This window comes from Mustela nivalis, assembly GCF_964662115.1.
Source record: "Mustela nivalis genome assembly, chromosome: 3".
Lineage (NCBI taxonomy): Eukaryota > Metazoa > Chordata > Mammalia > Carnivora > Mustelidae > Mustela > Mustela nivalis.
This window is the reverse complement of record NC_139022.1, coordinates 109,187,011-109,201,433: the sequence shown is the minus strand read 5'-3', so window position 1 is coordinate 109,201,433 and position 14,423 is coordinate 109,187,011. Positions and strand designations below refer to the sequence as shown.

The following is a 14,423-nucleotide window of genomic DNA, read 5'->3' as shown; positions in this document are numbered from 1 at the left end:
GTTTTTCCAAAAGGCACTGGTGAACAATTAAATATCTATATAAGCAAGAAAAATTAATTTCTTCTATAGTATTCTTAACAAACAGTAATGGCCCATTGTATGATTATAATTTCAATATATCTTCAAATTCCATTTATATACAGACACCATGATCTTCAGTCTTTGAAATACCATTATATAGGAGCATTTTGTTACTTAGATCCATTTGCTTCTCTTTCTTTTCTGTTAAACTCACCTTGAATTGGGATGGGAAAGATTTGAATTGGGATTTGAAGCCAACAAATTATTGCTCATTAGATTGATGGGTGGCATCATCATACTACCTCCAGCGTGTGGATCATCTTTCATGCTATTAGAATTAGTGCCGGGATTGATGGCGTTTAGCGGTTCACTGATTACAGGTTTTGTATCTTGAGACATAGCATGAGCATTTTCAACAGCATCCTGTTGACAATGTCCACCTTCACACTCTGTCTTGTTTGGTTCTAAGATATCTCCTTTTCCTCCTTTGACTTTAATAACTCTGACTTTGATCTCCCTGGGCTTTTTCTCTTTTTCTATTTCCTGGAACAGATACATCCAACATCTGAGTCAGAAGAATAGTTATTTTTGATATGATATGATACAGTTATACCGGCTAAAAAGAAAACAGCTTTTACCTTTCCCAAAACTGGAGTACCAAGCAGTGAATTAGTATATGTTGTTTTTCTTTCATCTTTCATAAGGTCACTTTCTTTAGAATTCTCTTTTAGCTTTATGAATGAATTGACTTTCGCTTCTTGTAGTAATTTAGCTCTCAGTTCTGGTATGAATCTGATAAAACAAGCAATATCAACCAATAATCTTTTTATTTATGTAGATAAAGTATTTTATCTTTAATGGACCATATAATCAATTAATTTACATATCTGTAGCATAAATAAGCTATCAGTAATGAATGCCAAGAGATGGTATAATATTTAATACAAATTGCTTCCTGGTAGAGATACATCTTCCAAAAGTTTTTTCATGGGAATTTACTATATAAAATTTTACAGAATAAGTTTATATGAATAAGATTCCTCTTGTGATGTAAACTTTACTCAATAAAAGTATTTTTTATTTTGATAAATTATTCTTTCAAGGAAAACTCAGGCCATTTAATCCTTTTTGTGGTTCTTTAAAGTTACAGTACTTAAAAGATGAACTAACTGGCTTCTGAAATCCTTATTCTAGAGAAATATATTTAGTAAAAAAATTTAACAGAATATATTAATATTGAAGGGAGATCATTTTGGTTGTGGTTTGAATTTTTAAGTTACCTATTTTTTATTAGAAAATCCATTCATATGGCTCAAAATTCAGGAGGCTATATTGAAAAGTCTCCTTACCCTGCCCTGAGTTACACAGTTGCCCTCCCTGAAGCAACTATAAACATCAGTTTGGGGAAATTTAATTTAATTTAATTTTCTTTAAGCTGCACACCGAGTATGAGGTTCAAACTCATCACCCCAAGATCAAGAGTCATGTCCTATACTGACTGAGACAGCCAGGTATCCCTTAGTTTGTGGAATTTTTAAAATATCATTCCATGAGTAAATTCTTCCCCAGTTTAGCCCAATCTTGCCAAAGCTGTGCAAGACGTATGTCTAGAAAAGTGTAGTGTGAAGAGATGAAGAAAACCACCAGTGTGATTCATTTAGCTGAATAAGAACATGTCATACTTCTGTCAAAACGCCCTTGTACTGCAGAAGGTTCTGTGAAAGGGAGAGGCCTCTTATCAAAGGAAAGGGACTTCCCCAAACATTTTCCGAGGATTCCATCATTGGAATTCAAGAATTATCACCCATCATACTAAAATCTTAGCATCTAAGAACCCAAAAGAAATCAATGTGGTCTATGTAGAACTGATAGGAGCAACTTTTAAATTCAGTAATGGGCACTCTCTTCATCAATGGCATTTTGAATATATCTTCTTCTCATTTTTTTTTGTTTTATATCAAAATTCTTGTTTTGTTCTATATTAAAATTCTTTTTTTTTTAAATGATTTTATTTATTTATTTATTTGATAGCTAGAGGGGAACACAAGCAGGGGGAGTGGGAGAGGAAGAAGCAGGCTTCCCACTGAGCTGGGAGCCTGATGCAGGGCTCAATCCCAGGACCCTGGGATCATGACCTGAGCTGAAGGCAGATGCTTAATGACTGAGTCACCCAGGCACCCCTATATTAAAATTCCTAAAGTTCTAAGTACTCTAAACTATTTTTTTCACCTTTTTCTAGTTCAGTCTATCTTCAATGGCTGTTCCTGGACTTTAACATACCTAACCTTAAGTCCATCACATTTTAAAGTGACATTCATCTTTTCTGACCTCACATCCAAAAGCTAACTGAAGACTCTGTAATTAAAGAAAAAGAATTTCTGGGGCACCTGGGTGGCTCAGTGGGTTAAGGCCTCTGCCTTCGGCTCGGATCATGATCCCAGGGTTCTGGGATTGAGCCCCGCATCGGGCTCTGTGCTCAGCAGGGAGCCTGCTTCCTCCTCTCTCTCTGCCTGCCTCTCTGCCTACTTGTGATCTCTGTCTGTCAAATAAATAAATAAATAAACTCTTAAAAAAAAAAAAAGAATTTCTGTTTCTTTTTAAGCCCAAATAGAAAATGTTGCGGTTTTGGTTATTTGTTTGTTTGTTTTAGAAACACTGCTGATTCTAGCCAAAATATGGAAAAAGCCTAGATGTCCATCAACAAATGAGTGGATAAAGAGGTTATGGTATATATATACTATGGACTATTACTCAGTCATCAAAAAGAATGAAATCTTGCCATTTGCAATGACATGGATGGAACAAGAGGGTATTATGCTGAGTGAAAATGTCAGTCAGAGAAAGACAAATACTGTATTATTTCACTCATATGTGGAATTTAAGAAACAAAACAGAAGAACATAGGGAAAGGGAAGAAATAAATAATACAAAATAAAATGAAAACAGAGAAGGAGGCAAACTATAAGAGACTCCTAACTAAAGGAAACAAACTGAGGGTTGCTAGAGGGGAAATGGGGGGATGGGGTAACTGGGTGATGGGCATTAAGGAGGGCATGGGATGGAATGGGCCCTGGGTGTTATACGCAACTGATGAACCACTAAACTCTACCCCTGAAACTAATAATACACTATAGGTTAACTAAGTTGAATTTTAATAAAAAATTAAAAGAAAAGAAATACAGCTGACTTATAAATCTACATTGCCATTATACAGAAGGGCTAAAGGCATGTTCCCTTTCTTCAGGGAACTTCCACTTTGGTAGGGAGACTATGACAACAAACACTATAACAGAAAGTAAATAAAGCAGAGGAAAAAAAATCATTTGGGAAATAAAAGCCAATTATAACATATAGGTCAGAGATGCTACCAGAAGAGGAAAAACCAGACTATTCTGAGTCAAAGGTACAAACGGGAATAAAGCTAAAAAGTACTGATTGTTTATTTACTATCTGCAGGCCTATGATTACCATTGAAAATATGTATAAAGAGCTTAGCACACTGCCTAGGACGACATAACTGTAATAAATGTTAATTACAATTATTTTTATGGGTAGAATTTTCTTCATGACACCTGTAAGTCTACCATAGACCTTGTTAATAAAGGAACTAAGTCTTTGTTAAACTGAATTTTTGTGTGTGTAACATTAACCTATGTAGCAATTCTCATGCTAGTAAAATTCCCTAACATAAAACACTAAGAAGTCCACACTCACTCAACATACTTACTTTTCAATAAATCCATCTCTAGTAAAGTACTCATGATGCAAAAGATCAGTAGATGATGTCCTTTCAGCAGGATCAATTTGTAAACAAGCCTAGAAAATGAAAAAAAAGATTCTAACATTAAGTAAGATCTTACCAGAGCTCTCTAAGGTAAAAACTAAATTTATTTGACATATGTAGAAGTAAATAATTACCTGGAACTAAAACCATTCTTGAAAAGATGGATTTAGAGCTTAGGAATTTCTGACAATGAGTTCTGACCATTTACTTCCCTAAGAAATTTGTACTTGCAAAGCATTAATATAGGTTATATTCCCTAGGATTCTGGCCAAGACAGAGGTCAGTCTGTTTCTGCTGGAATTAGCAGAAATTAATTAGTTCATTTTGATCCTCTTATCAGCACTGTAAGGTGGAAAGTTCATGGATTATTATTTCCATTTTACCGAACTAGAAGACCAGTGATTTACTATATTATTAACTCATATTGTCTGAATCCTAACCCATTGATTTTTCTTTTTCTTTTTTAAAAATATTTTATTTATTCATTTGCAAGAGAGAGAGAGAGAACACAAGCAGAGAGAGCAGCAGGCAAAGTGAGAGGAAGAAGCAGGTTTTCTGCTGAGCCAGGAGCCAGATGCAGGACTTGATTCCAGGACCCCGGGATCATGACCTGAGCCAAAGGTAGCCAGCCACTTAAAGAACTGAGCCACCCAGGTGTACCTCCATTGGTTTTTTTATGGCATAATAGAACTTCACAAACATTCAAGCCCCCAAATCTTTTAGTAATCCACTATGAGAACAGCTCTTTTTTTGTTTCCCTATCTTGGTAACATTCAACTGAATTAGAGAAACATACAAACAAAAACCCCACAAAACAAAAACAGATGATGGAAGGAAGAGTTCTTAAAATAAGTTGAACATGATAAATTTATATATAATCAAATAACTATTTGTAAATAGAAGATATTTTTAACCAAAATATTAAACATAGAATTTGAATAAAAGCCATTTGCCTTATAGTTTTCATTTATTCCTTTAGAAGAAGGCAAAACATAATAATAATTGGTAACTTTTATTGATGTTTACTGTGTGCCACACAATACTCTACCTAGCTTTTTCTTATAACTTGATGCCAACAACAACCCTACAGGTAGGTATTATTATTATATCCCCATTGTACAGATAAGGAGACTGAGCCCCAGAGAAAGCAAGTAATTTGTCTAGATCAAACAAACAGAAGAGTAGAATTAAAATCCAGATAATTCAAGGTGATTGAATATAATATTACATTTTTATTTAAAAATTTTTATTTTTAAATTGATTCATGAAAAAAGTTGTAAATATCTGCTATACAACAATATGAATAGAGCTGACAGTACTGTTCTACACATTTTAAAATTTGGTAAGAGAGTAGATATCTTGTTATGTGTTTTTTTACCACAATAAAAATATACTTACTCACAAAGCAAAATTGAGTTCATTATTTTATGATGGGAGAATACCCAGACCCTTAAAACTGCAACTAGCTAACAATATGTGCTTATTTTAGAATATGATAATAATCTATCAATAAAACTTAGTAAGTACATATTGGAGCACCTGGGTGTCTCAGTTTGTTAAGAGTCTGCTTTCAGCTCAGGTCATGATCCCAAGGTCCTGGGATTGAGTCCCACATTGGGCTCCCTGCTAAGTAGGGAGCCTGCTTCTCCCTCTGCCCCTTCCCCCCTCAACACTCATGGTGTCTCTTTTTCTCAGAAAAATAAATAAGTAGAATCATTTTTAAAATGTTAAAAATTCTGCCCAAGTCATAGCCTACTAGAGGCAGACAAATTAGTCCTTCTTTGAATAATATAATTAGAAAATTTAAATACATACCTTAGTTTGGAAAATATAAGATACTATACTTTGAGAAACAGACAGGCAGTCTCTTTAAAAATTAAACATACACATACTTTAAACCCACCATTCCACTCTTAGGTATTTACTCAGAAGAATAAAAATATACATCTACAAAGACTTGTACATGAACATTCCTATTAATTTTGCTTGTAATAACCCAAAATAGGAAACAACCCAAAACAGGGGAATAGACTAAAAATTGTTGTATATCCTTATAATGGAGTCCTACTCAGTAATAAAAAGGAATCAGCTACTGATACCCACAAAAACATGAATGAATCTCTAAACCTTAATGCTGAATCAAAAAGTATATACTATGTAATTCCATGTAAACTAATCTATAGTGATAGAAAGCAACTCTGAGGTTGTCTGGGAACAGAAATGGAGTCATAAGAGGATTGAAAAAGGATAAGAGGACATTTTAGAGTTTGATGGAAATGACAGATATCTTGATTGTGGTGGTGGTTTTATAGGTATAAAAATCTACCAAAACTCATCACATTATGCATTTTAAGTATGTTTAGTTTACTATACATAATTACATCATGATAAAGTTTAGAAAATTTGAACCTAGAAAATGATATAAGCTCTGACCCAGATATTAAGATGGATTTTAAAGTCACAATAATCAATCAAACTGGTATTTACACTAGAATAAAAAAAGAAATCAATGAAATAGAAACAAACCCAAGCACATGTAAGCATTTTGCCTATGATAAATGTGGCACTCCAAGTCACTGGATTATTCAAGTTGAAGAAAATATTTGCAACATATATGACAAAAGACTAATATGCCTATTATTTTACAAATCTATGTGGGAAAAGGTTAGTCCAACTGACAAATAGTTTAATGGTTCTTTTTTTTTAAGATTTTATTTATTTATTTGACAGATGGGGATCACAAGTAGGCAGAGAGGCAGGCAGAGAGAGAGGAGGAAGCAGGCTCCCTGCTGAGCAGAGAGCCTGATGCAGTACTCAACCCCAGGACACCGAGATCAGGGCCCAAGCCAAAGGCAGAGGCTTAACCCACTGAGCCACCCAGGTGCCCCTTTTTTAATGATTCTTAAAACAAGAACTACAAATAGTCAATTAGTATTAGTAAAATGTTCAACCTTTCCTGTGATGATATAAATGCAACTGAAAAAAAATGGTATTTTAAACTTACTAAATTGGCAAATATTTTGGGGTGCCTGGCTGGTTCAGTTGGTAGAATATGGTAACTCTTGATCTTGGGGCCATGAGTTTGAGTTCCACATATGGTATAGAGATTACTAAAAAAAAAAAATTGGCAAATATTTTAAAAACTATAATATCTGGGGCCCCTGGGATATCTGTCTGTCAAATTTTTAAAAATCTTTTAAAAATTAAAAAAAAAACTATAATATCCATTGCTAGATTGAGAGTGGGACTTTATATCCAGTGCTACTACTTGAGAGTATTTGAGTATAAATCAGTGAAACCTTTCTGGAGAAAAAAATAGCAAAATATATTAAAAATTCTGAAAAAGTATAAACCCTGTGGCCCACTAATCACAATTCTAGGAATTTATCCTAAACAAATAATAAAGCAAGTTCAAAAGACTTTTTAAAAGATGTTCACAGGGGCGCCTGGGTGGCTCAGTGGGTTAAGCCGCTGCCTTCGGCTCAGGTCATGATCTCAGGGTCCTGGGATCCAGCCCCTCATCAGGCTCTCTGCTCAGCAGAGAGCCTGCTTCCTCCTCTCTCTCTGTGGCCTCTCTGCCTGCTTGTGATCTCTGTCTGTCAAATAAATAAATAAAATCTTAAAAAAAAAAAAAAACGATGTTCACAAAATCATATCTACCAAGAGGGAGAAAACCTGAAAACAAATATTCAAAACTGTAAGATCAGTTAAACTATAGAACAATCTTACAATGAAATACTATGTAACCATTGAAAAATATGATGTGGTTCCATATTTACTGTCAGGGTTACATAACAAACAGGTCACAAAACTATGTGAAGTATGTCATCTTTTAAAAGCATAAATTTATGCACATATTTGGCTGGCAAAAGTCTAGAAGTATATAAATCAAAATGTCACTAATTTTTCCCAGATTGTGGGAGTTGGGAAAATCTTAACTTCTTCTTTATGTTTATCATGTATTCTCTACTTTTTCTATAATCATTATGTAGTCCTTGTATAATTAAACCCATGACATAAAAAATAAATTCAAAGGAAAATGTAGCAAACAAATCTAATTCTTTTATTTTTTAAAAGAAATTTTATTTATTTCTTTGAGAGAAAGAAATAGATAGAACAGGAGTGGGGGAGCGAGAGGGACAAGCAGCCTACATTCTGAGTGGGAGCCCACTGTGAGGTTCAATCCCAAGACCCCAAGATCATGACCTGAACCAAAAGCAAGAGTCAGATGATCAACCAACTCAGCCACCCCAGCACCCCTGATTCTTTTTTTAAAGATTTATTTATTTATTTTAGAAAGAAAGTGAGCATGAGTGGGAGGGGGAGAGGGAGCGGAAAAGAGAACGTTAAGCAGACTCTGCACTGAGCACAGAGCCTAATGTGGGGCTCAATCTCATGACCATGAGAGCATGATCTGCACAGAAACCAAGAGTCAGAGGCTTAACCAACTGAGCCACCCAAGCATCTTGAGAGAATCTCTCTCTATTTTTTTTAAGAATCTATTTATGGGGTGCCTGGGTGGCTCAGTGGGTTAAGCCACTGCCTTCGGCTCAGGTCATGATCTCAGGGTCCTGGGATCGAGTCCCGCATCGGGCTCTCTGCTCGGCAGGGAGCCTGCTTCCCTCTCTCTCTCTCTCTCTGCCTGCCTCTCCATCTACTTGTGATTTCTCTCTGTCAAATAAATAAATAAAATCTTAAAAAAAAAAAGAATCTATTTATGTATTTATTTATTTATTCATTCATTCATTAATTTGAGAAAGAAAGGGAGAGAGCACAGAGGGAGTGTAAAACAGAGAAGTAGACTCCCCACTGAACAGAGAGCCCAGTGAGGGACTTGATCCCAGGACCCTGAGATCATGACCCAAGCCAAAGGCAGATGCTTAAACTGACTGAACCATCCAGGTGCCCACTGATAGAAAGAATCTTAAACAGACTCCTTGCTGAGTGTGGATCTCACAACCCTGAGATCATGACCTGAGACAAATCAAGAGTTGGGACACTCAAATGACTGAGCCACCCAGGCACGCCAATGAATCTGATTCTTAATAAACTCTAGTTTTTCTCCAGATACCAGTGAAATAATTTTTTCTGTTAAGAATTCCTTTAAGAATACTCTTTTGATGCTATATATCATATGTTTAGTAGTTTATCTGAGTAACAACAGCAACAATTAAAATAACCATGTTTGTTGACACCTTAATCAAGGCCCTGTGCTCAGAACATTTTCACCATTACCTCATTTAATCTTCCAGCCCCAGAAAAATAAATACCATTATAGTTATTTTATAGCCCAGTAAACTGGGCATGAAGATTAAGTGACTTTCCCAAAGTTACAGAGCTAATTAGTGACAGAGCTGAGTTTTAGTCTATGTGATTGCAGAGCCCTGTCTTATAACACTACACCACACTTGCTTTGAAATTTAGGTAACTACATTTTTTTAAAAGGGCTTTACATCAGAAATAAGATACCTCAGTTGACCCTGAGAAAGGAAATTAACTAGATAGAGAAAATAAATAGAAGTAGATTTTCTTTCTACAGTAAATTCTCTTACTTTTTGAATTTTGCTCTAAATATATTGGTAAACTTATTACCTAGTTTAAAAAGAAATTTACATTTTAAAATAATTAGAAAATGTTATAGTATAACGCTTTTGTTTTCTCCAAACCCCAAGTGAATTTTGGCATTAGTATACCCTCAAACAACACTAAAACTGCAGTTGTCAATGCCCAGTAGATATCTCAGGATACCAGTTTACATGGAACAGAGCCCTAACTTGGATAGACTGGCTATTAAAAGGTGGTGATAAGCATGGTAAGTCCTTTGAATTTTTCCAGTTTACCCATAAGTATCGTTAAAATTGGAATAAACTAAAAATGGACAGGATTATCCTAGGGAGTTTTCAGTTCTAACAGTCTATTAATTTTAATTTTTCTGAACTAAAGATGTAAAGACAGGAAGATAGTAGCTTCTAACAGATAACATTATGAATTCATTCAGAATTTCAATAAAGTAATATCTTAAAACTGTATTATAATTTATGAAAATTTCCCAGAAATAAGTTCTTAATTCTTAACATACATGAACTATATCTGCCAACAATCCATTTAACTTTGGGTATTTTTTTCTTGCATTTTTGGGGTGTTGAACTTGAGGAAGGACCAGCCCAGCAAAAATGGGACTCTTGGAAAAGATATTCTGTAAGTGAGGAGTCAAGTTGCCTGAAAAGGGAAAAAAATATGAATATAAGAAAACAGAAATTAATCTACAATCGAAATAAACAAATTGTGGGGTGCCTGTGTGGGCTCAGTCATTAAGCATCTGCCTTCCCAGGCTTCCTGCTCAGCAGGAAGCCTGCTTCTTCCTCTACCACTCCCCCTGCTTGTGTTCCCTCTTTCACTGTGTCTCTCTCTGTCAAATAAATAAATAAAATCCTTAAAAAATAATAAAATAAACAAATTGCTGTGTGGTCTGCATTAAATTACTAAAAAAGAAGAACAATTATGTTCTTTTAATTTTTTAAGGTTGAACAAGAAACTATCTGAATATAGCACAAAAATTGGAAGTTTCCCCAGTAATCTGTTGATAGCATGTAAGCAGTAGAAAATTTAAAGCCACCAGGTTCATTTTCATTTCCCAAAATATAAGACATAATATATAATGCTATCAGGAAAAGCAAACCTTTACATATTTCCATATGGGTATCTAAATAGTCTAACAAATGTTTATCAGCAAAGCCTTACTCAAAACAGCTAAAATATCTAAATTATTTAGAAACAGAAATATTGCAAAGAAACAAGGCTATAGAGTAGCAGAAGAATGAAAAGAACTGTAAATCGGAGTGGAGAGAGCTAAGCTCCAGCACCAGTTTCATTATAACTATTTCTGTGGCCTTGGGCAAATATCTTCCCTTACTATGCTTCAGTTTCTTTATATGTAAAATGACAGACTTAATCCCATCATCTCTAACATCTTCTAACGTTACTCTCAAAACCAGAACATTAAAGGTGACCCAAAAAGGGTGATGCTTTAAGACTCCAACTGTATCTGTTGTTAATATTTATCCAGACTTCATGATTATTATAGTTGCTCCAGTACCTTCCTCATGATCCTGTAACTACATGTCTGTATAGCTTCTCTATCACAAAAGGAGCTCCTCAAGTGCATCATACCCAGCAATTGCACTACTGGGTATTCACCCCAAAGATACAGATGTAGTGAAAAGATGAGCCATATGCACCCCATGTTCATAGCAGCAATGTCCACAATAGCCTAACCATGGAAAGAGCTGAGATGTCCTTCAACAGATGAATGGATAAAGAAGATATGGTCCATATACACAAAGGACTATTACTCTGCCATCAGAAAGGATGAATACCCAACTTTTGTATCGACTTAGATGAGACTGGAGGAGATAAAGTGAAATAAGTCAAGCAGAGAAAATCAACTATCATATGGTTTCATTTACTTGTGGAACATAAGGAATAGCATGGAGGACATTAGGAGAAGGAAGGAGAAAATGAGGGAAGGGAAATCAGAGGGGGAGATGAACCATGACAGACTATGGACTCCAAGAAACAAACTGAGGGTTTTAGAGGGGAGGGAGGTGGGGGAATGGGTTGGCTTGGTGATGGGTATTAAGGAGGGCACAGATTGCATGGAGCACTGGGTGTTATACGCAAACAATGAATCATGGGACACTACATCAAAAACTAATGATGTTGCGCTCTCATGTTAATGGCGGGTGGCGTCTGCTGAGGGGGACGCAAATAACCGCTACCGGCAAGGGAAAGTCTCCTTGCCTGCCCCACTTCCATTCTCCGCAAGTATTCGAACTCGCCAGCATGTCCGTGGTGCCGCCGAATCGCTCACAAACCGGCTGGCCCCGGGGAGTCAACCAGTTCGGCAACAAGTACATCCAGCAGACTAAGCCCCTCACCCTGGAGCGCACCATCAACCTGTACCCTCTTACCAATTATACTTTTGGTACAAAAGAGCCCCTCTTATGAGAAGGACAGCTCTGCTGCAGCCAGATTTCAGCGCATGAGGGAGGAATTTGATAAAATTGGAATGAGAAGGACGGTAGAAGGGGTTCTGATTGTACATGAGCACCGGCTACCACATGTGTTACTGCTACAGCTGGGAACAACTTTCTTCAAATTACCTGGTGGTGAACTTAACCCAGGAGAAGATGAAGTTGAAGGACTAAAACGCTTAATGACAGAGATACTGGGTCGTCAAGATGGTGTCCTGCAAGACTGGGTCATTGATGACTGCATTGGTAACTGCGGAGACCAAATTTTGAACCTCCTCAGTACCCGTATATTCCTGCACATATTACAAAACCTAAGGAACATAAGAAGTTGTTTTTGGTTCAACTTCAAGAGAAAGCTTTGTTTGCAGTCCCTAAAAATTACAAGCTTGTAGCTGCACCATTGTTTGAATTGTATGACAATGCACCAGGATATGGACCTATCATTTCTAGTCTCCCTCAGCTTCTGAGCAGGTTCAATTTTATATACAACTGAATTCCTGCACAGTGGAGAAGTAAAAGAAGCCGTCTCTGTGAGCACAGCTATACACAGTGTAGAATAAATATGGTAGAAAAGTTTTTTGGGGGTTTTCTCTCTTTCCCAATCCCTAAATTGCTGCCTACTTTCTGTTGTTTGAATAGATGGTGGTGTAAACAAATGTGATAATGTTTAATTTTGGTTCTACTCATGCTTTTTTGTACAACATTAAAGAATATGAACTTCTTTCTATTTGTATTTTTTTCTTTTTTTAATTTTCACATTAAACTTGTAAAATTCTTACAAAAAAAAACTAATGATGTACTGTACAGTGACTAATATAACATGATAAAAAAAGAAATACATTTAAAAGAAATCATTGAAACTCCATGAGCAAGGCTAACTAACCATCAAGATGTTTGTGTATTCATTCAAAGCAGATCATTAAAAAAGTAAAAGCGCTCATCAAATGTATTTTTGAATAAGTTATTTAATTACCTGGATATCTACAGTAGTTTTTAAAAAGTTATCTCGATAAGTAACTTTCTATCTCTAAGTGCTTCAAAAAGTTACCTAAATCAACTCTATTATTTAAAAGTCCTCTTAGAGAGATGCAAATATATATAGATGCCAAAAAAATTTTTTTAAGGATTTTATTTATTTATTTGACAGAAAGAGACAGTGAGAGACCACAGCAGAGGGAACGGCAGAGGGAGAGGGAGAAGCAGGTTCCCCACTAAACAGGGAGTCCCATGCCAAGCTTGATCCCAGGACCCTGAGATCATAACCTCAGCAGAAGGCAGATGTTGAAGAAATTGAACCACCCAGGCACCCCTACAAGTCAAAATTTTAAAACAACTTTCAGACAAATTGAAGTAGGTTTCTACTGTACCATTTTTCTTACTATCAACCATTAGCAAATGACTTAGCTATTTGCAATCTGGCAAAGAAAATGCTATTTACAAAAACAGAGAAGAATTTTCTACCTTCCTTATCAGCCCAAGGCATACACTTGCTGCCATCTGTCAAAAAGTAGCTTCCCCGTTCATATAAAGAAAAAACTGAATTTGAAAATCAAGCAGAATTGATAAAGTAATATTTACTTTAAGCATTTAACAGTGTATTTCAGTAGTACCCACCTACTTTTAAAACAATTTTATGAAGTAAATCCAAATCAGAGCTGCTAGGAAGATAGGGGTTTCCAGTGGCCATCTCAATGATCATACAACCCAAAGCCCAGATATCTACAGGTCTGAAACAAACAAGAATAAATCATTTTTTATGGAAAAATATATAAAATGTATATTTTTTATGATTTTATTTATTTATTTGACAGATAGAGATCACAAGTAAGCAGAGAGTCAGGCAGAGAAAGAGGAAGCAGGTTCCCGTGGAGCAGAGAGCCCGATGTGGGGCTCAATCCCAGGACTCTGGGATCATGACCTGAGCCGAAGGCAGAGGCTTAACCCACTGAGCCACCCAGGTGCCCCTAGATTTTATTTATTTATTTGACAGAGATCACAAGTAGGCAGAGAGGCAGGCAGAGAAAAAGACGGGTAAGTAGGCTCTGCTGAGCAGAGAGCCCGATGTAGGGCTTGATCCCAGGACCCTAACTAAGGATCATGACCTGGGCTGAAGGCAGAGGCTTAACCCACTGAGCCACCCAGGTGCCCCTCTTCTAAAATTTTTTAAAATAATGTTCCAGCCAAAGAAAAAAATCATGATTAGGCAGTATCATTAATAAATTTTCATCTGAATATCATATGCCAACTTTAGGATATATATTAAACATTACCACATTTTATTAATATATTAAATATCTTATATTTAAATCACATGAGAAGCCATATAGTAGTTCAGATGAAAAGTAACTATAACTCTAAAATTGTTCCAGATACTTACATAAGGACATTATGGAATTCCAAATTCTTAGTCGGGGGGAACATGGAGTTCAATCCCAAACCCTGAGATCACAACATTAGCCAAAACCAAGAGTCAGATGCTCAACTAACTAAGCCATTCAGGCATCCCCCCGCCGACTAGGAATTTTAAATAGATAAAAAGGAGCCAAATCTCACATTCAGAACAAATATAAATACTACAGTGAGCT

General features: G+C 35.9%; 1 protein-coding gene and 1 pseudogene across 16 annotated transcripts in view; one reads left to right on the top strand and one right to left on the bottom strand.

Moving 5' to 3' along the window:
* CDKL3 (cyclin dependent kinase like 3) overlaps window positions 1-14,423 on the bottom strand; it is a gene marked incomplete at both ends in the record, with an annotated part of 111,221 nt that overhangs the window by 56,863 nt on the left and 39,935 nt on the right. For 13 of the 15 annotated variants that reach the window (XR_014310316.1, XR_014310317.1, XR_014310318.1 and 10 more), the window contains 5 exons: window positions 236-564; window positions 660-813; window positions 3,749-3,837; window positions 9,885-10,024; window positions 13,453-13,565. Coding sequence is in view for 12 of the 15 variants with exons in the window: in XM_082725705.1 (XP_082581831.1) it covers window positions 236-564; window positions 660-813; window positions 3,749-3,837; window positions 9,885-10,024; window positions 13,453-13,565 (825 nt within the window). Of the gene's footprint in view, window positions 1-231; window positions 565-659; window positions 814-3,748; window positions 3,838-9,884; window positions 10,025-13,452; window positions 13,566-14,423 lie in introns of those variants that run through there. The other 2 variants (XM_082725701.1, XM_082725702.1) reach the window with 2 other exon arrangements.
* Window positions 11,531-12,448, top strand: LOC309860642 (cleavage and polyadenylation specificity factor subunit 5 pseudogene; annotated as a pseudogene). The gene has a single exon. The product of its transcript is annotated as a cleavage and polyadenylation specificity factor subunit 5 pseudogene (transcript).